This window comes from Balaenoptera borealis (assembly GCF_965194805.1).
Source record: "Balaenoptera borealis genome assembly, chromosome: 2".
Lineage (NCBI taxonomy): Eukaryota > Metazoa > Chordata > Mammalia > Artiodactyla > Balaenopteridae > Balaenoptera > Balaenoptera borealis.
In genome coordinates this window covers 110,604,721-110,632,193 of record NC_138867.1, presented here as the reverse complement: position 1 = coordinate 110,632,193, position 27,473 = coordinate 110,604,721, and the positions used below count along the sequence as shown (strand labels likewise).

At 37.5% G+C, this 27,473-nt stretch overlaps 2 protein-coding genes across 3 annotated transcripts in view; both read right to left on the bottom strand.

The window, feature by feature from the left end:
• The window catches only part of CDC42SE2 (CDC42 small effector 2), a 52,747-nt gene extending 50,700 nt beyond the window's left edge, over positions 1-2,047 (bottom strand). For both annotated transcript variants that reach the window (XM_082380801.1, XM_082380802.1), the window contains exon 1: positions 1,906-2,047. In XM_082380801.1, coding sequence (XP_082236927.1) covers positions 1,906-1,959 — 54 coding nt within the window. In that variant the 5' untranslated portion in view covers positions 1,960-2,047. The remainder of the gene's footprint in view (positions 1-1,905) is intronic.
• Positions 2,048-2,165: 118 nt separating this feature from the next.
• The window catches only part of LYRM7 (LYR motif containing 7), a 169,672-nt gene continuing 144,364 nt past the window's right edge, over positions 2,166-27,473 (bottom strand). Inside the window, exon 5 of the mRNA XM_082380799.1 lies at positions 2,166-2,249. Coding sequence (XP_082236925.1) covers positions 2,230-2,249 — 20 coding nt within the window. The 3' untranslated portion in view covers positions 2,166-2,229. The remainder of the gene's footprint in view (positions 2,250-27,473) is intronic.

Here is a 27,473-nt window from a genome sequence, read left to right as displayed (position 1 = left end):
CAGAATTTAAAAGATGCATTATGAAATATCTCAAAGAAAAAATATTAAAAAAAACATAATAAGGACCCATGTTACAACAATCCAGCTTAAAAATAAGACATTACCAATACAGTTTAAAAAGAACTATGTACTAAGTAACTGCAGCAATTAAAACAGTACAGTAACTGCACAGGTGTAAACATATGTAACCAAAAGAACAGGACAGATTTCAGGAACAGTCTCTTTAAATATACGAAAATGTAGTATATAATAAAGGTGACATTTCATATCACTAATAAAAAGACTGGCTATTTAATAAACTGTTTTTAAATAGCTGATTAACACAAAAGAAAAGTTAGACTCCTACCATCATGCCTCACAGTTCAAAGAGCTAAATGTAAAAAACAATATTATAAAAGTAGTAAAAGGGAAGATGGTGGAGCAGATATCAGCAGGAATCTGTATCCCCACCACAACAATTGTACTGGCAGAATCTGTCTGCTGTTATCTATTCTGAAACTAGAGTCTGTTCAAGGATTGCAACTTCCAGGGGAAAACGTGGAAGGTAAACTGCAGTTAATTTCAGTCAGTGTTAGCTCTTAGCACAGTAGTAACTACCTGCCCAGCCCCGTAGCTGTGTTCTTCGCATATACTATACACAGCTTGTGGGAGCCACGATGGGCAAAAAGGACCATGTCCTCCAAATACCTCTGCTTCTGATCACAGAGGAGCAACGGACAAGGAGGTGGGCAGCGACTGATGCAAGCTCCTCCCTCTCTGGCTGAAGTGACTTCCAGAGGATTTAAAAAGCCACGCCCTTGCTTTTCCTCCCCGCCCCAATTTTTCATTTTTTCCCCTTTCCAGAGCCAGACATTAAAGACTAGGACATTCAAAAACAATTGCATATACAACAAGGGCAATTACAAAGTGACCATGTATGACCAGGGAAAGGCTCAGAAAAGATCTGAAGAGACCTTAGGATTACACCTCATTCTTCCTTTTATGTTGTTACAAATGTAAGCAAAACAGAATAAAATAGAAATTCATTTATTCTGCCAGTCAGACAGCAAACCAGCTAGCATGTATAGCTACATTCTCCAAGGTATTAGATTTGATCCTGAAGATACAAACTAAATATGCTCAGGGCCCCTAAAGAATTCAAAACATGGTGGGAAAGACTATAGTACAGTTAAGTTACTATGCAAGAAGTTCCATCCTACCACAGAAAAATGAACTAAAAGAGCTGGTGGTAATACACATGAGGTATCATCTAAGTCAGGGGAAAGCTGGCGAAGATTTCATAGAGTTGACATTTGATCTAGGCATCTTAAAGGATGAAGAGAAAATTGGACGTGGAGGGCAGAATTTTCACAGAGGTAACAAAATGTGCACACGTTAGAAGGGATAAAAGTGGGGCAGGTACCAAGAAGAAGTCAGCCAAGACTACTTACTATCCATATGACTTTGGGCAAAAAACTGAACCTATTTCAACTGAAAAATAAGGATAATGGTATCTTCCTCAGAGAGCTGCTGTGAGAAAAATGAGATGGTAAATCGAGACGGATGTGAGGCAACCTAGCTATGACATCTTCCACCACTGATTTCCAAAGCTGACTTGGCTGTTCTACCTCAGATTGTCTCCCTCTCCTCTCATGGCTCCTCCAGAAGCTGGTCTATTTGGTATAAGAGCATAACCTTCTCAATCATACACAATGGTCTAGCACAGTTCCTCACACATGGCATTAACTCAAAACACATTTACTTTTTTTTTTTTTTTTCTTTCTTTAACCAGATGTTCAGAATTCCACTGACAGGCCTTAGAACTGCCCTGCCGTCACTGCTGGGGTCCTGATTCTCAACTTGAGAACCAGCATTATGTTTAATAAGCACCCCACCCACTCTGTACATGTATTACTTCATACTTACAGGTTGAGGCTGTTCTGCAATACAGCAGTTGAAACACAACCAGAATTCACTCATGCTTACAGTCCAAGTTATAAATGAGCACCAATGAAGTTTCCAAATCTCAACTCAGGAAGCTTCACAAAGCAGGCTTCTCAATATGATAAATGTCCAAAGATGCCAAAATAATAACTTTATTACTTCTCTGTGTTTTTGTTCCTGGAAGTCAAGTATCTTATATAGTCAATCTAACAAAGAAAAGGTCAGATTGTTTCCTTTCTTTGCTTCTGATTCTACAGAGACTCGTTTCTGAACCACCAGGAAAGGTATAAAAATTGTTGTCTTGACTCAGGACCTTAACAGGTAGTCTAGAAAAAAAGAAGAAAAGAAAAGAAGTTACTTTACTTATCTTACCCTTAGAAGCTTTTATTTCTTAAATCTGTGATAAAATTAAGACTATTTCCCCAAAAAGTAAACACTGAAAAAAAAAATCAAGATTTTAATAAACTGATATTCATTCAATAAAAAAATATTTGAGTACTTTCTCAGTGTCAGGTATTAGGAATACAGCAGTTGAAAAGAGACAGTAATCCTTGCCTTCATAGAGCATTCTATTTTATGACTGTAAAAGCTTTCCCCAAAGCCATGACTCTAAACCTTGTAAGACATAAATGACAGTTATTTTTATATTTGTATAGAAGATCTTCAATGAAGATTAATGCATATATGTTCAATATCACAAATATGGGTAATAAGGCATGAATTTAGGACCCTGATTCTACACAGTCCAGAGGACATGTCCTCCAACATACTAGAGGACAATGACATGTTAAGATCTAAACATATGTTCAAAGAGGAAGATAAGAAGGAAGAAAATGTACATTCTTGCCACAGTAAAATTCAGAACCTGGAATGCTTATTTTCAAGGAGAGGTGAACATTCCTTATGTCACCCAAACTCCTAAACAAAGAAGTAGCAGTCTTGCAATTGGCTCTGTCCAATGAATTGGGCAAATACTATGAAGGTTTATAAGCTCAAAAGAATTGTATGTTTCATTTACTTCCTTAGCGAGAATGTAAGAGCAAAGGGTTAAATTCACAACATCATGAATATTATTTCAGGGCTATTTACTTAACAAGCTTAATTCCTCCCTGAATCAAAGACCATGGCCATTAAAATATCATTGTGAAATCTCTTTTAACCAATTTTATGAAAACAAATATGCCTTTGTTTGAAACTGAAAATTCCTTATGCTCATCACTGCTGATGCAGCACATACAAACGTGAATTACTCTGCTTCAGATCTACTGGATTTGAGATCTGAGGTTTTAAAATCTATTATTTGATTTACTCCATCATCATATTTTCTCATCTACATATAGAGCTAGCAATTTCCTTTTTATTTGTAATTTACCTTTGCCAGAAACCGCCTTCAAATACTAATTTTACATGGTAAGGTGTTCTATTTTCTTCTATTTTTAACTGAGTTGTATACATTCCTTCTGTTTAACACTTAAAAGTAATAGATGACTTCCATATTTACAATCAACATTTTCGCAAATTCAAATTTCCTTCCTATTTAGAGTAAAGCTGTTCCTTATTTTGCAAATTTCAAAATATACATTTTCCCATTCCCATGTACTACTTTGAAAATGACATTCACAATATTTCCTCCTTCTTAATATTTAGTTGAAGAATGACTGTTTAAAGTACAATAATTTGTGCTTTTATTTTCGGAGATAAGACAGAAAGGATACTTAAGAATATCGACCTAGATAATAGATATGATGAAATACATTTTCAAACCAAGGGGATGCTTGCAACTCCACAGGTTTTTATTTGTTAAGTAAACATATAAATCTAAAAATGTTTCAAACATGCCTTGGAATATCATACCAATACACTTTTTCCATTTTCTTGCTTTTCTAAACAAAATTCCTTTTTAGAATTTTTTTCAAATGTATATATACTTATAACACATTTATACATAAACACCTTATAGAGAAGTATTGAATCTGTCACAAAAAATTTCAATACTACCACTAATAATAAATATATTAACAGGTACTTTCACTTCCTGAGCTCAAAGTTGCTTAAATCAGGTCCATTTTGAAAACCTTACTTAAAAAAAAAAAAATCTTAAGATAACAAAAGAAGTGTCACTTTGCAACAACATCAACAACTAAACTTGGCTTTAAACACAGCTCAGCACATTCCACACATAAATGAGGGGTCAAACTGGGCTACAGCACCAGAGAGTATTTCACAAACTCATAGTTTCATTAGACATAAGATTTTAGAAAAGCTTAAGTGAACTGTCAGGCCACTTAGTGACTGGCAGAGATTCCTTGCATTAAAAGTTCAGTCTCTTGACTTTTAAGAGATTGGCATGAGTAAAAAAGTGTAGTAGTATTCTCCAGTCAAAAATATAACTTCCTCAGTCCCCTCCCCTCCTCCTCACTTTCCACACCTACAAATGCTGCAGATATAAGCTTTATACTTGTGGGAACAGTTTCGCTTCTGACAATATGAAAAATGTATGTCCCAACATCGTACCCACAAATTAATAAAATTGTTTAGGTCAACTTCCAAAGAAACAACAATAAAGCCATGATTTGAAAAACAAGGCAATGAGGTATACCTTTTAAGACAAATAATTTCTTCCCTCTTTTATTTATTTATTTATTTATTTATTTATTTATTTATTTATTTAGGCTGCGTTGGGTCTTCATTGCTGCGCATGGGCTTTCTCTAGTTGCGGCGAGTGGGGGCTACTCTTCATTGCGCTGCATGGGCTTCTCATTGCGGTGGCTTCTCTTGTTGCGGAGCACAGGCTCTAGGCGCGCGGGCTTCCGTAGTTGTGGCACACGGGCTCAGTAGTTGTGGCTCGCGGGCTCTAGAGCACAGGCTCAGTAGTTGTGGCGCACGGGCTTAGTTGCTCTGTGGCATGTGGGATCTTCCCAGACCAGGGCTCGAACCCGTGTCCCCTGCATTGGAAGGCGGATTCTTAATCACTGAGCCACCAGGGAAGTCCCTTCCCTCTTTTTTTTAACGTGGAATACTTTAACTCAGTTGAGGTATTGAGCATGCTCAGTTTGTGTGAAACAGAATCAGATGTTTAGAATTTAGACTTTGATATAAGAGATGTCTGGCAGTTGTTAGTACTACACTAATTTTTAGCAATGTTAACTTGGGCAAGTGACAAGCTCTATCATTAGTTATAAAAAATGGAATGCTTCACTGCCAATGTCACAGGTCTGAAATAAGGGCTAAATTAGGATGTACACAAGGGCACTGCATATATCATAAACAGCTATACTGATACAAGATGTTCTTTTATTTGTTATCAAAATTAAAATAGCTAATAGCAGAATGAAGTAGCAAAAATAATTAATTTGTAATAGCTGTAAATTTTTAGGAAACAGCCTAAAAGTCTATTCAAAAAAATAAATAAAAAGTTTTTTAAATGAACTGAGAGACAACCTACGGAATGGGAGAAAATATTTGCAAACAATGCAACCCATAAGGGCTTAATTGCCAAAATATACAAACAGCTCATACAACTCAACAACGAAAAAAAACAAACAACCCAATTGAAAAATGGGCAGAAGACCTAAAGAGACATTTCTCCAAAGAAGAAATACAGGTGGTCAATAAGCACATGAAAAGATGCTCAACATCGCTCATTATTAGAGAAATGCAAATCAAAACTACAATGAGGTACCACCTCACACGGGTCAGAATGGTCTACAAAGAACTAAAAAGTCTACAAAGAACAAACGCTGGAGAAGGTGTGGAGAAAAGGGAACCCTCCTACACTGTGGGTGGGAATGTAAACTGGTACAGCCACTATGGAAAACAGTATGGAGGGTCCTCAGAAAACTAAAAATACAATTACCACATGATCCAGCAATCCCACTCCTGGGCATATACCCAGACAAAACTATAATTCAAAAAGATACATGCACCCCTATGTTCACAGAAGCACTATTTACAATAGCCAACACTTGGAAACAACCTAAATGTCCATCAACAAATGAATGGATAAAGAAGATGTGGTATATATATACAATGGAATACTACTCAGCCATAAAAAAGAACAAAATAATGCCATCTGCAACAACATGGATGCAACTAAAGATTATCATACTAAGTGAAGTAAGTCAGAAAGAGCAAGACAAATACCATATGATATCATTTATATGTGGAATCTAACATATGACACAAATGAACTTACCTATGAAACAGAATCATGGACATAGAGAATAGACTGTGGTTGCCAAGGGGGTGGGGGGCGGGAGAGGGATGAACTGGTAGTTTGGGGTTAGTAGATGCAAACTATTACATATAGAATGGATAAACAACAAGGTCCTACTGTATAGCACAGAGAACTATATTCAATATCCTATGATAAACCATAATGGAAAAGAATATGAAAAGGAATGTATATGTCTGTAACTGAGTCACTTTGCTATACAGCAGAAATTAACACATTATAAATCAACCATACTTCAATTAAAAAATTTTTTTAAAAAAAGAATAAACAAATAGGGACTTCCCTGGTGGTGCAGTGGTTAAGACTCCACACTCCCAATGCAGGGAACTAGATCCCACACGCATGTTGCAACTAAGAGTTCGCACGCCACAACTAAGGAGCACACATGCCGCAACTAGGACCCGGCACAACTGAATAAATAAACAAATATATATAAAAAAAAGAATAAACAGATAGCATTTTAAACTGAAAAAAAATGAATGGTGCTCCATTCATACAAAAGAACACTATACAAAATGAAAATGAATGGTAGTTTCATCCAACACACTGGACAATTCTCAGTGCCATGTTATTGAGGGAAAGAAGGCACAAAACAATATACATGGAATGATTTCCTTTATACGAATTTCAAAAACAAGTTCAACTAAACTACTTTGTTTAGAGATGCACAGAGAAGTATAAAAGTAAAGCAAGAAAATTATAACAGAAGTCAGGAAAGTGGTTAGGGCTGAGGGCAGGAATTAAGAATTAGGAGGAGATGCATAAGAGCTCCTGGAACGCTGACAATATTCTACCTCTTGACTTAAGTGGTAGTTACATAGGTACTTGCTTTATAATTTTGTATTAAATAGTACATTTATGGTCTATGCAATTTTTTATATATCTTTAAATAATAACAATTTAAATAATATATAAGTAAAAGAAGCAAATACTAACAATTTCAAGTTGTTTGTAATAGAGTGATGGAAATGCAAAATACAATGTCAAGTAAAAATGAACACCGTTTGCTAGAGACTTTGAAGGACCTGGTAAAATTTGGGAGGTTTGAGTGGGGAAAGGGGTGATGAGGTCTGAAGTTCTACCAGATGCCAAAGAGATTTCCACCAGAAATGCAAAAATTACTAATCAATGACCAAGTCTGAGTTCTCAGTAAAGCTTATATCATAGCTACACCAGCACTAAATCTGTCCCAATCTAGTTAAAATCATTCTTTGATATTGACTTGAGGTACAAGATCCTATTGGGAAAGAAAAAACAAAAATACAAAAACCAACCCATTCTGAAAAGAGCTTTCAAACTACATACTTATCACAGACCTACTTTTCTGTGGCTAATCAAAGTTCAGTCAAGCCACTGTTCCCTGAACTCAGTTATAAAAGGCACAGACAGGGGCGCATGTAACTACTGAAATAAGAGGGTTAGTTTTTTGTTTTTTGTTTTTAGTAATTTTAATTTATTATTTAAACCCTGCTGAGTTGCAGTAAGGAGTTGAAGCAGATTATAACATGGATTTTTATTTATTTATGGCTGTGTTGGGTCTTCATTTCTGTGAGAGGACTTTCTCTAGTTGCGGCAAGCGGGGGCCACTCTTCATCACGGTGTGCGGGCCTCTCACTATCGCGGCCTCTCTTGTTGCGGAGCACAGGCTCCAAACGCGCAGGCTCAGTAATTGTGGCTCACAGGCCCAGCTGCTCCGCGGCATGTGGGATCTTCCCAGACCAGGGCTCGAACCCATGTCCCCTGCATTGGCAGGCAGATTCTCAACCACTGCGCCACCAGGGAAGCCCCAAGAGGGTTAGTTTTTTTTCTTAGAATGACTGCTTATAGGTTAGTCTTTCCCACAGTTTCGTGTTAATGTAATCACAGGGTACTTTTTTTTTTTTTAATATCTGGCTTTTTTAATTCAGCATGTTTTTGAGATTTACCATGATGCCTCTATTAGCTAATTCACATAGATTTCCATTGTGTATATACAGCACAATTTAACTTCATATTTAGTATTTCCAGTTTTTGGCTGTTAAAAATAATGCTGCTATAAATTAGTGTATACAAATATCCATGTAAACAGAAATTTTCATTTCTCCTGAGTAAATATCTAGAAAGAGAATTGCTGAGTCATATTTTAAGTATAATTTTAACTTTATAAGAAACCGTTTACCAGTTTTCCAAATCAGTTGTACCATTTTGCATTTGTACCAGCAATGTATGAGAGTTCCAGTTGTTCCACATCCTACCAACACTTTGTATCGTCAATCTTGTTACTTTTAGTCATTCCAGTGGGTATGAAGTACTACCTTGCTGTGGTTTTAATTTACACTTTCCTGATAACTAATGGTATTTAGTCTTTTCATGTGCTTGCTAGCCATTCATATTATCTTCTTTGGTTAGGTATATTCACATCTTTTGCCCATTTTTTAATTTAGTTGCCTTATTCAGTTGTGTTCTTTACATATTCTAGATCAAGCCCTTTGTCTGGTAAGTGTATTGTGAAGATTTTTTCCTGGTCTTTGTCTTTCCATTTTTAAAAAAATAGCACCTTTCGGGACTTCCCTGGTGGTCCATTGGTAGAGAATCCGCCTTTCAATGCAGGGGACATGGGTTCAATCCCTGGTCAGGGAACTAAGACCCCACATGCCGCGGGGCAACTAAGCCCGTGCACTACAACTACAGAGCCCACACGCCCTGGAGCCTGCATGTCACAACTAGAGAGAAAACCCGTGTGCCACAACTAGAAAGATGCCCGCTCACTGGAACAAAAGATCCCACATGCCTCAACGAAGATCCTTCGTGCGGCAACTAAGACCCGACACGGCCAAATAAATAACTATTTTAAAAAATAGCATCTTTCAAAGAGTTTAAGATTTTTAATTTAACAAAATCTAGTTTACCTATTTCATCTTTTATGATTTGTGTTTTGTGTTCTAAGAAATTTCTGCATATCCCCCAAACATAGCTTTCCTTGTATTATTTTTTCTTCTAGAACTTTTAGTTTTTACTTTTCAGTCTATAATCAATTTTTAGTTATTTCTGGTGGTATAAAGTAAAGGTCAAAGATTCCTTTTTTACATAGATAGCCCATTGTTCCAGCTCATCTGCTGAAGGATATCTCTTTGCCTACTGACTTGATTTGGCACTTTTCACTGAAAATCATATAACTGTAGGTTTGTGTCCATTTCTGGGCTGATTATTACACTGGTTTATGCCTATACTAGAACCAGACTATCTTGACTGCTATACTTTTTTTATTATTACTATTTTACTTTTTTTTTTGGCTGTGTTGGGTCTTAGTTGTGGCATGCAGGGATCTTCGTTGCGGCACGTGGGATCTTTCATTGGGGTGCACGGGCTCTTTGTTGTGGCATGCAGGCTTCTCTCTAGTTGTGGTGCACAGGCTCCAGAGCGTGCAGGCTCAGTAGTTGCGGCGTGTGGGCTTAGCTGCCCTGCGCAGCATGTGGGATCTTAGTTCCCAGACCAGGGATCAAACCTGCGTCTCCTACACCGGAAGGCGGATTCTTAACCACTGGACCACCAGGGAAGTCCCTTGACTGCTATACATTTATACTAAGACTTGAAGTCAAGTAGTGGTAAGTCTTCCAAATTATTCTTTTCCAAGGTTACTTTGGATTGTCTAGATGCTTTGCATTTCCATATGCATTTGAGAATCAATATGTCAGTTTCTACAAAAAAAGCCTCCTCTGAATCTGATTAGGATTGCATTTATTTTGACAATTATTTGGAGATTTACATTTTAACAATAGAGTATCTAACCCATTAACATGGCACATCCAATAGTCTGTAGTTCTCAGTGTACAGGTTTTCTATGTATTTTGTTGCATCGTTTTTGTTTTTTAACTTTGTTTACAGCTTTCATATGAAAGCTTTTTTTTTTTTTTGGCTGTGCTGCGTGGCTTGCAGAATCTCAGTTCCCTGACCAGGGATGGAACCCGGGGCTATGGCAGTGAAAGCGCCGAGTCCTACCCACTAGACTGCCAGGGAACTTCCCATATGAAAGCTTTAAAGTCTTATGTAGTCAAACATCAATTTCCATCACAGATTAGGTGGTTTATCTTACTTTGGACAAATTTTCATCATGGACCGGGGGTTTCTTTTACTTATCCCAGGATTATAAACCTATCATCCCACATAGTTTCATTTAGGTTTACTTTATAAATTAACTTGGACATTAATATTTTATGGGTATAGTTAGGTAACATTTTCACGGTCTACTCAGGCTTTTTCTTTCTAACATCTTCCTTTTTGCCTTAATTAAACTCAAGTACTTAATGCCAAACATATACATATGTAGGGGAGAGATTCTTATATTGGCTCAAACCTGAAAGAGTTTGCAACACGGAGCAAAGTAATAACATAAGAAAACTACTGTCCCCTTCTCTAATGCCCACATTTCTCCCCCTTGTATGAAACTGAATACCATATTTCCTCTCTTTAACAATAAATCCTCCTTTTCCTTTCCTGCTACTTTCCTTCTTTCTTTTTTTCCAGTTTCTCTCTCTCCCTTTTTCTTTCTCCCTTTTCCATGTCTTCATCCACTCTCCTTAAACCCTTTGTTAGCTATGTAGAGTTAGAAACAATTTTGTGACACATAGTAGATTCTCAATTTATCAGTTCATGGATTGAAAGTTATCTTAATACTCTGAACTTTTCTCCTGCTTCTAGGTAGATATTTACACCCAACTGCTAATGAACATCTCATGTGGTCTCCTTGTTCATTTAAACACATTATTTTTAACACTAAGTTTACATATCTGTGTCTGCGTTACCTTTCTTGGTGGGTGGCACCACCATGCAATGTTTACCAAGCAACACATACTCAAATTCTATCCCACTACCTGCAGTTCTGTGAATAAAACCATACTGTAAAATGTTTCTTATATGTAAACAAGCCTTTACTGTTATTCAAAAATTAATACAAGCACAAAGATTTTTAAAAATCAATACATAATAAAAAGCTATTTAAAATGGCAAATCACACCTATCCCTCTCCATCTGTTAGTGGTAGTCATTTTTAACTTATCAAGGTATTTCTTTTGATATTTATAATTATGAGTAAGATGACAACTGCTATTTCTTGTTATTTTTAGATAATTTAAACTGATGTTGTTAAAACAGATAAGGATACGTCTTTTTTTAATCACTGTCTACCCTCAAACTCCCTTTCACTATGGTCATAAGTGATAATTAATAATTTTTGGTTGAATCAATACTCAATGCTTGTTATTATAATTGCCACTGATGAAACGAGTAACCTATTTGAATTAGCTATCCTTTCTTGAATAATCTTTTGTTTTCCTGAGGTTAATAGCACCTGAGAATTTGTGTTTGCTTAGTTTTTCTATGTACCTATACCAGAACTGCAAAACACTTTAATTAGACCTGTAAAAGACCTGTAATTTCCACATACCCAAACATGTGAGTAAATGTACTGACTCAAATTTTCTTTTGGTTTCTTCACAGAACTTCCTAGCCTCTTACTTCAATCTTTACTAGCTGCTCTCAAGGCATGCTCCTTCGGTTCCTTTCCTACATTGATGTCCTGTTTCTGAGGATCACCTCTTCCTTTTTTCATCCTCCTCAGCTTATTTTGTAAAATCACACATTCCACTAGCTTATTAAGAAAGGGTACATGGAAGAAAAATGTTTTAAATGCTTGCATCTGACATTTGATTGACCATTTGGTTAAATGTAGAATACCAAGTTAAAGATCTTTTCCTCAGGATTTTAAAGGCATTGTTTCACTGTTTACTACCTTCAAGAGTTGCTGCTGAGAAGTCTGGTGGCATTTTATTTTTGTTTCCTTACTGGTGATGTATTTCTCCCTTCTCTGAAAGGTTTAAAGATTTTTCTCTTTACTTTTGGAATTCTCAAATTTCACAGAGACGTAACTTGGTTTGGTCCTTTTTCATTCATTGTGCTGGGGACTGGATGAGGTCTTTCAAACTGAAGAAAAATATTAGTACCTATACCACATGGTTGTTGTGAGAATTACACAAAATACTTATACTTAGCATATGTAAGTGCAAATAATGTTGATGATTACTAATATTTACTCACATTTACCAATTTCTTTGATCACCATTTTTTCTTGCCTCTCAATTCTTCCTTTAAAGTTCAGTTTCCTTCTTCATAAAGTGCTTACTTTAAGAGTTTTTCTTAATAGTACATCCTTTTTAATATTGAGCTACAAGTAGTTAGCTTCACAGTTGTTTCTCTAAAATTGTGGGGTTTTTTTTCAATTTAATGTTGAAATAACTTATAGAAGAGTTGGTAAAACAGAATAGAAATGTCCCATGTACCCTTCACTCAGATACACTAACTATTGACACAAGGTCTGTATTTTGCCCTTAGTCTTGCATGACAGGTTTTTCTTCTTTTAATTAATTTTTATTGGGATATAGCTGCTTTGCATGACAGTTTAGCTAAGTACAGAATTCTTGGTTGACAGTGTTTTCCTTCAGTCCTTTTTTTTTTTGATGTGGACCATTTTTTTAAAGTTTTTATTGAATTTGTTACAATATTGCTTCTGTTTTATGTTTCTGGTTTTTTTGGCCCGACGAGGCATGTGGGACCTTAGCTCCTTGACCAGGGCAGAAGGCGAAGTCTTAACCACTGGACTCCCAGGGAAGTCCCTCCTTCACTCCTTTACAGATGTTATTCTGACCACTACTGCTGCTGATGAGAAGTCAACTGTCAATCTAACTTTCGGTCCTTTGAATGTAAATTTGTTTTTTCTCTATGGATGCTTTGAAGACTGTCTGCATTTGCCTCCAATTTCACTGACTCTCTAGCTTCAGATTCGTTTTTATTTACGTATGATTCTTTCACCTGTTTCTACTACTATTTAACTTTTGCTATTAATATCTTCCCCCAAATGATGACTTTCATTTCAATAATCACAATTTTCCTTCTAATTAATTTTATTTGGTTCTTTTCAAAATTTATTTACTTCAGTGTCTTAGTTTTTCATTTAGACACATCAAATAGACTCATTTTATAGTGTTTTTCTGACTATTCTGGTAAAGCCCAGTGCTCCCTGGTTGAGGAGCAATCCCTGAAGAGCAGTATGCACTTTCTAGTGCTTAGAAACCCATAAGATGAAGTATTCAAGTTCAAGTATATGTTTTAATTTATTTTCTTGGCTTGGGATTCTTATATCACATGGATAGTACACATTCATAATACACCCTGGTATCTAGATGCAAGCTTGGAAAGACAGTAATAATGCAGTGATTTAGAACCTAGACTCTGAAACTAGAGAGCCTAAGTTCGAAACCTGCATTCCTCCACTCACTGGATGGATGACCTTGAGCAAATTACTTAACCTCTGTGTGTCTCAGATTACAATTCTATAAAATGGAGTTTATAACTATCTACCTCAAAGGTGTGAGGATTAAATGAGCAAACTTAAATTGCTTAGAATAGTGCTTAGTACACAGTAAGTTTAAAAATATAAATAAATAAATAAGTTTTTCTTGTTAGTATCATCATCATCATCATCATCTTCACTATTGCATCATTTTTTTTTTCTCTCCACCCAGAGAACTGAGCAGAGACAAGTCTCCTTGATGCTTACCTAGGCAGGTGGACAAAGATTCTTTTAGTCAGTCTTCCTTTCTTAGACGAAGTAGCACACATACAAAACCACATGAGTCTGTTTATTATAATGTATATTTATTTAAGAGGGCAAGTGAAGCAGGAGCAGTATAAGGTAGTCTATGACACACAGTAAGATTAACAACAGAGGGTTTTCAGTCGATAGTTGGAAAAGTAATTCTAACTTACATTTATTAATTGTAAAAGAAAAAACACATTCATATAATAAACTGTATTTAGTCAGGTTTTTCTCTTAGTATAGAAGGCTATGTATATCAGAGGATTAAACTTTTAGAAGGGAATGCGTACCATACCTATTTACTGCCTGAACAGGCTGCCTGGTCTGTTTTGCAAAAGGAGGAGGGGAGGTAACTAAAAGGCTTAAAGAATGAGAAGTATGTGTAATCCATGCTTCCTGGTCCAGCATGGAATCCCAAACCATCACCTGGGAATATGACAGTTGATTAGTACAAAGTACAATCTGGGTGTGGAAAAAGGTGAGGAGGAGAACAAGCTTTGATACTGTGTTTCAGATTCATCCCCCAAGAGGAAGAATATGACGGTGATTTACATTTGATTGTTACTTGCTTTGTGACTATTGCCTTAGGACTTTTTGTTAACTTGATATTTTCCTCAAAAAAAACGATATATTTTCGGCAGCCAATGATTTTTTTGGCTGGGAGAAACTTTTACAAGATTAATTTGCTATGGCAACAGAAGTATGTCATGCTAAAGAGTTCTTTTAGGAGCTTCCCTGGTGGCACAGTGGTTAAGAATCCGCCTGCCAATGCAGGGGACACGGGTTCGAGCCCTGGTCCGGGAAGATCCCACATGCTGCGGAGCAACTAAGCCCATGCACCACAACTACTGAGCCTGCGCTCTAGAGCCCGGGAGCCACAACTACTGAAGCTCGCGTGCCTAGAGCCTGTGCTCCGCAACAAGATAAGCCACTGCAATGAGAAGCCCGTGCACCACAACAAAGAGTAGCCCCCGCTCGCCGCAACTACAGAAAGTCCACACCCAGCAACGAAGACCCAACGCAGCCAAAAATAAATAAAATAAACAAATTAAAAAAAAAAAAAGAGTTCTCTTAGTTGTTTCAAATTCCTCCGTCCCAACACTGCCACAAAAATTAACATCAAATTGTATTATCCAAGCGTCTATCATACCTTCACAAGAGATGACTTACGTTATTAGGTTATCAAGTTTTTTGTCAAGCCAAACATCTAGCACAAACAAAAAAGCCACATACAATGCGTAATACTTATATATTTATTACCATTGGCAAATTAAAGATAAACAATGACAATACAATACCTGTGACAAATGTACGTCCACCACTAAAGACTAGTCAGAGTACCGATTTATGTACAGCTTTGGAGCTCTCAAACTTACCGTAAATTATTGTTTCTTTCCACAGTTGTTTTGGTGTCCGTATGCTTATCCTTAAGACTAAACAGGTTTCCCTATTCTTAGGGTAGAGGAGTAAAGGAAACTAACGCAGAAAAAACAAACCCTAAATAAAGTTACATGAGAGTGGAGTGACAAGTTGGAAAAATTCTGAAAGATTTCAACAAATACACTGTCATTAACTTTACTACAAATAAATCCTATCAAACTAAAACTCATTACAAATACAAACCACTGGAACCCTAAGAAAATCAATAATGGTAACTGGACTATTGCTTCAGGTACTAAGATAGAATTTACATTTTAAAAGAGCCAAAAAGATTAAAAAAGAAATCTACAGATGTACAAAACTGTTTCCACAGGTTTAAAAAAAAATTCTAGAAAATATCATACTGAAAACCTTTGGGAATTTTTCAGAGAAAATGAGAACAAAATTACATCAATGCTATCAATTACAAATAGGTACATGATATTTTGACCTGTGTTCTAAGGAGCACACAGGAGAAATATGCTGCCCTTAGTCAGAATAAGTTTGTGTTTCTCCAAAAGAAGAATCACTAAGCTCTTTAGTAAAACATACTACAGGCAGATTGAACTCATGGACTCTTAAAATAATAGAAAAATGCAAGTGTCAAAGGGGAAAACTTGCTGTTATTTTATATTTTAAAACAGTGTCCTTAGGAATACCTTAAGTGCAGTTCTATAATTATTTTTAAAAGCAGGGTACAATGACATTCCAAAAAGTTAAAATGAGGTATTTTGGATACTGACTTTAGGAGTCAAGATGGTGGTGTGGGAAGAGGCAGAGTTAGCGTCTCCCCACAACTAGGGCGCCTGCCGGCCGCTCGTGAGGAACTCTAACCTCCAAGGACATGGGAGGAACACCAGAGTGAACCGGTAGGACGTAAGTGTACAGAGGTGGGAGGAGAAGTGGAGGCCAGGCAAGATCGGCGCCCCTGAGGCCAGGGAGACCAGGAGAAGCAGGCGAGAGGGGCCCTCCGCGAGGAGCGGGAGAGGAACAGAGGGCGACTTCCCTGTCCACTCAGGCCTAGGGAGACAGCTGAGCTCCTAGGCCGATGCCCTGCCCTCCAAGGATCCCCCCGCTGCCCCCTCACCCCATTCACCCCACCCTGCATGCATTAGTCTTGGGGGTATAGGAGGGAGGCCAGGGAGATCAAGAGAGGCAGGCGGCAGGGGCCCTCCCAGACCCCAGACCAGAGAGCAGGAGAGGAGAGGAGGGCGTCTGCCCTGCCCACTCGAGCCCAGGAAGCCTTCTGGGCTCCCAGGTGAGGTCCCCTTCCCTCTGAGACCAGGGGTGGGGGTCACGCCTGGGCGCCTTCTGTTCCTTGAGCCTAAGCCCCATTCCCCACAGCCCTCAGGGCCTTTTCCAGCCCTGTGGGTCCTGAGCACTGGGCCCGCCCAGCGCCCAAACCTAGCCCTTGCTTAGGTCCCGCTCTCCACAGTCAAGGTCTTCCCCTCGAAGTTTTTTTTTGTTTCTTTTCCCTCCTCTTTTTTTACTATTGTGGTATTGATGTACCTTCCAGTTGTTAATACATCTATATTTTTATTTTTACATTCTTTCTAACATATCTGTTAGTTTCCTAGTCTTACTGTATTTTTTACTTTGCAGGATCTTGATTTGCAAGCCCAAGGTCAGGCGGAAGCTCCTGCGGTGGGAGCTCCGAGTCCAAACCACTGGACTAACAGAGAACCTCAGACCCCAGGGAATATTCATTGGAGTGAGTTCTCACAGAGTTCCTCATCTTAGCACCAAGACCCAGCTATACCCAATAGCTTACAAACTCCAGTGTTGGAAGCCTCGGGCCAAAAAACCAGTAAAAAAAAACAGGAACACAATCCCACTCATAAAGAAAAAAAAAATGAGAGGGGAAAAAAATATGTCACAGATGAAGGAGCAAGGTACAAACCTACAAGACCAACAAAATGAAGAGTAAATAGGGAATCTACCTGAAAAAGAATACAGAGTAATGATAGTAAAGATAATCCAGAATCCTGCAAATAGAATGGAAGCGCAGATTGAGAAAATACAAGAAATGTTTAACAAAGATCTAGAAGAACTAAAGATCAAACAAACAGAGATGAACAACACAATAACTGAAATGAAAAATACACTAGAAGGAATCAATAACAGAATAATGGAGGTAGAAGAACGAATGAGTGAGCTGGAAGACAAAATGGTGGAAATAACTGCCGAGAATCAGAATAAAGAAAAAAGAATGAAAAGAATTGAAGACAATCTCAGAGACCTCTGGGACAACACTAAACGCACCAACATTCGAATTATAGGGGTCCCAGAAGAAGAAGAGAAAAAGAAAGGGTCTGAGAAAATATTTGAAAAGATTATAGTGGAAAACTTCCCTAACATGGGAAAGGAAACAGTCACCCAAGTCCAGGAAGCACAGAGTCCCATACAGGATAAACCCTACGAAAAACACACCAAGACACATATTAATCAAACTAACAAAAATTAAATTCAAACAAAAAATATTAAAAGCAGCAAGGGAAAAACAAAAAATAACATACAAAGGAATCCCCTGAGGTTATCAGCTGATTTTTTCAGTGGAATCTCTGCAGGCCTGAAAGGAATGGCAGGATATACTTACAGTGATGAAAGAGAAAAACCTACAACCAAAATTACTCTATCCAGCAAGGATCTCATTCAGATTCGATGGGGAAGTCCAAAGCTTTTCAGACAAACAAAAGCTAAGAGAATTCAGCACCACAAAACCAGCTTTACAACAAATGCTAAAGAAACTTGTCTAAGCGGAAAACACAAGAGAAGAAAAAGACACGCAAAAACAAACCCAAAACAATGAAGAAAATGGTAATAGGAATATACATATCAATAATACCTTGAATGTAAATGGATTAAATGCCCCAACCAAAAGACACAGACTGGATAAATGGATACAAAATCAAGACCAATATATATGCTGTCTACAAGAGACCCACTTCAGACCTAGGGACACATACAGACTGAAAGCAAAGGGATGGAAAAAGATATTCCATACAAATGGAAATCAAAAGAAAGCTGGAGTAGCAATACTCATATCAGATAAAACAGACTTTAAAATAAAAATTGTTACAAGAGATACGGAGGGATACTACATAATGATCAGAAGATCAATCCAAGAAAAAGATATAACAATTATAAATGTTTATGCACCCAACATAGGAGCACCTCAATATATAAGGTAAATGCTAACAACCATGAAAGGAGAAATTGACAGTAACGCAGTAATAGTGGGGGACTTTAACACCACACTTACACCAATGGACAGATCATCCAAACAGAAAATAAAAAAGGAATCACAAGCTTTACATGAAACAATAGACCAGATAGATTTAATTGATATTTATAGAACATTCCACCCAAACATGGCAGAATACACTTTCTTCTCAAGTGCACAAGGAACATTCTCCAGGATAAGATCACATCTTGGGTCACAAATCAAGCCTCAGAAAATTTAAGAAAACTGAAATCGTATCAAGCATCTTTTCTGAACCACAACGCTGTGAGACTGGAAATCAATTACAGGAAAAAAACTGTAAAAAACACAAAAACATGGAGGCTAAACAGTGCGCTACTAAATAACCAAGAGATGACTGAAGAAATCAAGAAGAAATAAAAAAATACACAGAAACAAATGACAATGAAAACACGACAACCCAAAATCTATGGGACACAGCAAAAGCAGTTCTAAGAATGAAGTTTATAGCAATTCAATCCCACCTGAAGAAACAAGAAAAATCTCAAATAAACAAACTAACCCTACACTTAAAACAACTAGAGAAAGAAGAACAAAGAAAACCCAAAGTCAGCAGAAGGAAAGAAATCATAAAGATCAGAGCAGAAATAAATGAAACAGAATCAAAGAAAACAATAGCAAAGATCAATAAAACTAAAAGCTGGTTCTTTGAGAAGATAAACAAAATTGATAAACCCTTAGCCAGACTCATCAAGAAAAAAAGGGAGAGGACGCAAAACAATAAAATTAGAAATGAAAAAGGAGAAATCACAACTGACACTGCAGAAACACAAAGGATTATAAGAGACTACCTCAAGCAACTATATGCCAATAAAATGGACAACCTGGAGGAAATGGACAAATTCTTCGAAAGGTACAATTTTCCAAGACTGAACCAGGAAGAATTAGAAAATATAAACAGACCTATCACAAGTAATGAAATTGAAACCGTAATTAAAAATCTTCCAACAGGAGGAGGAACCAAGATGGCAGAGTAGAAGAACGTGCTCTCACTCCCTTTTGGGAGAACACCAGAATCACAACTAGCTGCTGGACAATAATCAACAGGAAGACACTGGAACTCACGAAAAAAGATACCCCACATCCAAAGACAAAGGAAAAGCCACAATGAGACGGTAGGAGGGGCGTAATCACAGTAAAATCAAACCCCATAACTGCTGGGTGGGTGACTCACAGACTGGAGAACACTTATACCAGAGAAGTCCACCCACTGAAGTGAAGGTTCTGAGCTCCACGTCAGGCTTCCCAACCTGGGGGTCCGGCAACAGGAGGAGGAATTCCTAGAGAATCAGACTTTGAAACCTAGTGGGAATTGATTGCAGGATTTCGATGGGACTGGGGGAAACAGACTTCACTCTTGGGAGGGCACACACAATGTAGTGTGAGCATCGGGACCCAGGGGAAGGACCAGTGACCCCAGGGGAGACCTAACCAGACCTACCTGCTAGTGTTGGCGGGTCTCCTGCAGAGGCTGGGGTGGGGGGAGCCAGGTGGGTGTGTGGCTCACTGTGGGGACAAGGACACTGGCAGCAGAAGTTCTGGGAAGTACTCCTTGGTGTGAGCCCTCCCATACTCTGTCATTAGCCCCACCAAAGAGCCCAGGTAGGCTCCAGTGTTGGGTTGCCTCAGGCCAAACAACCAACAGGGAGGGAACCCAGCCCCACCCATCAACAGTCAAGTGGATTACAGATTTACTGAGCTCGGCACACCAGAGCAACAGTCAGCTCTACCCACCACCAGTCCCTCCCATCAAGCCTCTTAGACAGCCTCATCCACCAGAGGGCAGAGAGCATAAGCAAGAAGAACTACAACCTGCAGCCTGTGGAACAAAAACCACATTCACAGAAAGACAGACAAGATGAAAAGGCAGAGGGCTATGTACCAGATGAAGGAACAAGATAAAACCCCAGAAAAACAACTAAATGAAGTGGAGACGGGCAACCTTCCAGAAAAACAATTCATAATAATGATAGTGAAGATGATCCAGGACCTCGGAAAAACAATGGAGGCAAAGATCGAGAAGATGCAAGAATGTTTAACAAAGGCCTAGAAGAATTAAAGAACAAACAAACAGAAATGAACAATACAATAAGTGAAATGAAACCTACACTAGAAGGAATCAATAGCAGAATAATTGAGGAAGAAGAACGGTAAGTGACCTGGAAGACAGAATGGTGGAATTCACTGCTGCGAAACAGAATAAAGAAAAAAGAATGAAAAGAAATGAAGACAGCCTAAGAGACCTCGGGGACAATATTAAACGCTACAACATTCGCTTTATAGCAGTCCCAGAAGGAGAAGAGAGAGAGAAAGGACCCGAGAAAATATTTGAAGAGATTATAGTTGAAAACTTCCCTAACATGGGAAAGGAAATAGCCACCCAAGTCCAGGAAGCGCAGTGCGTCCCATACAGGATAAACCCAAGGAGAAACACGCTGAGACACATAGTAATCAAACTGGCAAAAATTAAAGACAAAGAAAAATTATTGAAAGCAGCAAGGGAAAAACGACAAATAACATACAAGGGAACTCCCATAAGGTTAACAGCTGATTTCTCAGCAGAAACTCTACAAGCCAGAAGGGAGTGGCATGATATACTTAAAGTGACGAAAGGGAAGAACCTACAACCAAGATTACTCTACCCGGCAAGGATCTCATTCAGATTCGATGGAGAAATCAAAAGCTTTACAGACAAGCAAAAGCTAAGAGAATTCAGCACCACCAAACCAGCTCTACAACAAATGCTAAAGGAACTTCTCTAAGTGGGAAACACAAGAGAAGAAAAGGACCCACAAAAACAAACCCAAAACAATTAAGAAAATGGTCATAGGAACATACATATCGATAATTACCTTAAATGTGAATGGATTAAATGCTCCAACCAAAAGACACAGGCTTGCTGAATGGATACAAAAACAAGACCCATATATATGCTGTCTACAAGAGACCCACTTCACACCTAGGACACATACAGACTGAAAATGAGGGGATGGAAAAAGATAGTCAATGCAAATGGAAATCAAAAGAAAGCTGGAGTAGCTATACTTATATCAGATAAAATAGACTTTAAAATAAAGAATGTTACAAGAGACAAGGAAGGACACTACATAATGATCAAGGGATCAATTCAAGAAGAAGACATAACAATTATAAATATATATGCTCCCAACATAGGAGCACCTCAACACATAAGGCAACTGCTAACAGCTATAAAAGAGGAAATCAACACTAACACAATAACAGTGGCGGAGTTTAACACCTCACTTACACCAATGGACAGATCATCCAAAATGAAAATAAATAAGGAAACAGAAGCTTTAAATGACACAAAAGATCAGATAAATTCAATTGATATTTATAGGACATTCCATCCAAAAACAGCAGATTACACTTTCTTCTCAAGTGCGCACAGAACATTCTCCAGGATAGATCACATCTTGGGTCACAAATTAAGCCTCAGTAAATTTAAGAAAATTGAAATCATATCAAGCATCTTTTCTGACCACAACGCTATGAGATTGGAAATCAATTACAGGGAAAAAACCGTAAAAAAACACAAACACATGGAGGCTAAACAATACGTTACTAAATAACCAAAAGATCACTGAAGAAATCAAAGAGGAAATCAAAAAATACCTAGAGACAGATGACAATGAAAACACGAAGATCCAAAACCTATGGGATGCAGCAAAAGCAGTTCTAAGAGGGAAGTTTATAGCAGTACAAGCCTACCTCAAGAAACAAGAAAAATCTCAAGCAATCTAATGTTACACCTAAAGGAACTAGAGAAAGAAGAACAAACAAAACCCAAAGTTAGCAGAAGGAAAGAAATCATAAAGATCAGAGCAGAAATAAATGAAATAGAAACAAAGAAAACAATAGCAAAGATCAATAAAACTAAAAGCTGGTTCTTTGAGAAGATAAACAAAATTGATAAACCATTAGCCAGACTCATCAAGAAAAAGAGGGAGAGGACTCAAATCAATAAAAATAGAAATGAAAAAGGAGAAGTTACAACAGACACTGCAGAAATACAAAGCATCCTAAGAGACTACTACAAGCAACTCTATTGCAATAAAATGGACAATGTGGAAGAAATGGACAAGTACCTAGAAAGGTATAACCTTCCAAGACTGAACCAGGAAGAAACAGAAAATATGAACAGACTAATCACAAGTAATGAAATTGAAACTGTGATTAAAAATCTTCCAGCAAACAAAAGTCCAGGACCAGACGACTTCACAGGTGAATTCTATCAAACATTTAGAGAAGAGCTAACACCCATCCTTCTCAAACTCTTCCAAAAAACTGCAGAAGGAGAAACACTCCCAAATTCATTCTATGAGGCCACCGTCACCTTGATACCAAAACCAGAAAAAGATATCACAAAAAAGAAAATTATAGACCAATATCACTGCTGAACACAGACACAAAAATCCTGAACACAATACTAGCAAACAGAATCTAACAGCACATTAAAAGGGTCATACACCATGATCAAGTGGGATTCACCCCAGGGATGCAAGGATTCTTCAATATATGCAAATCAATCAATGTGATACACAACATTAACAAATTAAGGAATAAAAACCATATGATCATCTCAATAGATGCAGAAAAAGCTTTTGACAAAATTCAACACCCATTTATGATAAAAACTCTCCAGAAAATGGGCACACTCAATGGTGAAAAACTGAAAGCATTTCCAGTAGGATCAGGAACAAGCGAAGGGTGTCCACTCTCTCCAATCTTATTCAACATAGTTTTGGAAGTCCTAGCCACAGCAGACAATAAAAAGAAATAAAAGGAATACAAATTGGAAAAGAAGAAGTAAAACTGTCACTATTTGTCAATGACATGATACTATCCTAAAGATGCCACCAGAAAACTACTAAAACTAATCAATGAATTTAGTAAGGTTTCAGGATACAAAATTAATACACTGAAATCTCTGGCATTCCTATACACCAACAATGAAAAATCAGAAAGAGAAATTAAGGAAACACTCCCATTTACCACCACAACAAAAAGAATAAAATACCTAGGAATAAACCTGCCTAAGGAGGCGAAAAACTTGTACTCAGAAAACTATAAAACACTGATGAAAGAAATCAAAGATGACATAAACAGATGGAGAAATATACCATGTTTTTGGATTGGAAGAATCAATATTGTGAAAATGACTATACTACCCAAAGCAACCTAGAGATTCGATGCAATCCCTATCAAACTACCAGTGGCATTCTTCACAGAATTAGAACAAAATATCTTACAACTCATATGGAAACACTAAAGACCCCGAATAGTCAAAACAATCTTGAGAAAGAAAAATGGAGTTGGAGGAATCAGGCTCCCTGACTTCTAACTATTATACCACAAAGCTACAGTAATCAAGACAGTACGGTACTGGCACAAAAACAGAAATATAGATCAATGGTACAGTATACAATGCACAGAGATAAACCCACACACATATGGGCACCTAATTTGTGACAAAGGAGGCAAGAACATACAATGGAGAAAAGACAGCCTCTTCAGTAAGTGCTGCTGGGAAAACTGGACAGCTACATGTAAAAGAATGAAATTAGAACACTCCCTAACACCATACACAAAAATAAACTCCAAATGGATTAAAGACCTAAATGTAAGACCAGACACTATAAAACTTCTAGAGGAAAACATAGGAAAAACACTCCTTGACATAAACCACAGCAAGATCTTTTTTGACCCACCTCCTAGAGTAACAGAAATAAAAACAAAAATAAACAAATGGGACTTAAACTTTAAAGCTTTTGACAGCAAAGGAAAGCATAAACAAGACAAAAAGACAACACTCAGAATGGGAGAAAATATTTGCAAATGAAACAACAGACAAAGGATTAATCTCTAAAATATACGAACAGCTCATGGAGCTCAATATCAAAAAAACAAACAATCCAGTTAAAAAATGGGCAGAAGACCTAAATAGACATTTCACCAAGGAAGACATACAGATGGCCAAGAGGCACATGAAAAGATGCTCAACATCACTAAATGCAAATCAAAACGACAATGAGGTATCACCTCACACTGGTCAGAATGGCCATTATCAAAAAAGCTACAAACAATAAATGCTGGAGAGGGTGTGGTGAAAAGGGAACCCTCCTGCACTGCTGGTGGGAATGTAAATTGATACAGCCACTATGGAAAACAGTATGGAGGTTCCTTAAAAAACTAAAAATAGAACTACCATATGACCCAGCAATCCCACTACTGGGCATACCCTGAGAAAACCATAATTCAAAAAGAGACATGCACTACAATGTTCAGTGCAGCACTATTTACAATATCCAGGACATGGAACCAACCTAAATGTCCATCGACAGATGAATGGATAAAGAAGATGTGGCACATACATACAATGGAATATTATTCAGCCATAAAAAGAAACGAAACTGAGTTATTTGTAGTGAGGTAGACGGACCTAGAGTCTGTCCTACAGAGTGAAGTCAGTAAAAGAAAAACAAATACCGTATGCTAACGCATATATATGGAATCTAAAAACAAAAACAAAAACAAAAACAAATGGTACTGACGAACCTAGCTGCAGGGCAGAAATAAAGAGGTAGACATAGAGAATGGACTTGATGACGTGGGGTGGGAGGGTGAAGCTGGGGCGACGTGAGAGTAGCATCGACATATATACACTACTGAATGTAAAATAGTTGGCTGGTGGGAAGCAGCAGCATAGCACAGGGAGATCGGTTCAGTGCTTTGCGATGACCTAGAGGGGTGGGATAGGGAGGATGGGAGGGAGGCTCAAGAGGGAGGGGATATAGGGACGTATGTATGCATATGGCTGATTCGCTTTGTTATGCAACAGAAACTAACATGGTATCGTGAAGTAATTATACTCCAATAAAGATCTATTAAAAAATTAAAAAATAAAATGAGGTCGTTTCATATTTTAAATGATCTTCAAAATATCTTGGAAAAATTATTTAAATAAATCTGCGATTCTCCTTGCTTAGCCCACACATAAACTTTTAAAGAATAAGATGTATTTTTAACTAAAATTTTAAAAATTGACTTAGAATTTAAATGAACCAATACAGAGTATCCAGATTATATAAATAAGACTTGAAAGGCCTTGAAAGCATTCATAGACTTGACTATGGACCAAGTTAGTGCTGTGACAACTGTTAAAGAAAAAGTTAAAAATACATGTACGTGGGATTCCAGTTGGTGGTTTAAATAGCTTTTTTGGTTGCTTAGAGAAAATAATGTAAGGAAAAAATACTTCTCTATCATCTTTTATCTTCCAGCTCCAGAATGAAATTTAATGTATTTCTATAAAAAGTGTTAACAATTTACATGTAAACATAAATACACAGCAATGTTTTAAAATAGGTTATCTTATAGTATGCTAATCTCAAAGATAATAGTCAAATAAATTCAACTTGGGGACAACACAACACCTCAACACAAAGAAAATATATAATACTTGTGTCTTATCTATTGAAAAAGAGTCTTCTATTGCTATATTAGACTTTAAGTGCAGTGTATCAATTAGGAAATTAAAAAGTACATGCACATTTAGCTTCCTTTTTAGTATTTCTTTCCTCAAATTAAATCAGGAAATCAATAATCCTTTCTGATACTACCTCTTAACTGGATAAAAGAAACAAACTTCAGCATATACCTGAATGCAGGATTTCACCATGCAAGGATACATATATTATATACAGCTGACCATTGAACAGTGCAGTGGGTTAGGGGGTTGAGACCCTTCCTATGGTAGAATATCCAGGTATAACCTTAGAGTCGGCCCTCTGTATACATAGTTCCACATTTACAGGTTCAGTCAACCATGGATTGTGTAGGACATATTTACTGGGAAAAAATATCCGCATATAAGTGGACCCAAGCTATTTAAACCCATGATGTTCAAGGGTCAACTGTACACATATATGTATTTGACAGATATTGTTGAGCAATCACTATGCACTAGGCCCTGTGAATATGACAATGATCAAGAGAGAGTGGTTCAAACAAAACTGAACGCTTTAAAAAATTCATTACTCACTAACTAGGCTAAATATAAATATGTAATAAGCACCAAAATGCAGGGTCACCTTCTACTTCAGGAGGTAATTCACTTTTGGATTTCATTCAGTTAAGTCCCAGGACTCTGACAAGGAGAGCTAGGCATCCAAGTAGTCCACAGTTGGGGCATATTCACTAAGGTCCTGATGTAGAAATCTTACTATTCCCATATGTTTCAGCCCCTGATGGAGTCAGATAAGATAAAAAAAAATCTCAGTTATACAGATGATTAACTGTGGATTGCTCAAGGTTCAATGAGAAAGCTAAGCTCTATTTAAGAGGAAAAGTGAATCACCAGAATGCCTGCATATGTGGCAATGAAAGCAAATAGAATGCAACTGAACATAGGAATTCACCAAAAAGTTAATATTTTTGTGCTGTATCACACACTGGGTTTTCAGTAATTCTTTACAGAGAAAAATACAGTGACAAAAATCTCCTATTTGGACACGCTGATGGAACATTTTTTCCTACAACTGTGTAAGTCTCCACAACTTCATCTTCCAACAGGATGGGGCTCTGCCTCGCTTCTATCACACAGTCCAGATGCTCTTTTATGACTACCCATCACTATGCTAGACAGGCCATTATGTTCCAAAATTTGGACTGCCTCTGAAATAGTAGCCACCCAAATCACAACTGTTACACCACGCTATTTTTAGCAGGGATATGTAAAAAGAAAACTAGAGTTGGGACCACATATTCCTTACAGACTTGAGGAACTGAAGGCATTCAACCTGGCTACCATTTCAACCATCCAAGATTGTGTGCCACCTACAAAACGCCTGAGATGAATCAGACCATAAGATAGCCATGTGCTGTATTACACAGGAGGTACCTACCAGGCATTACAGAAATAACTATGGTTGTTCCTTAGTACAAATGTGACTACTTGTTTAAGTATAATGCAGGTAACTAAA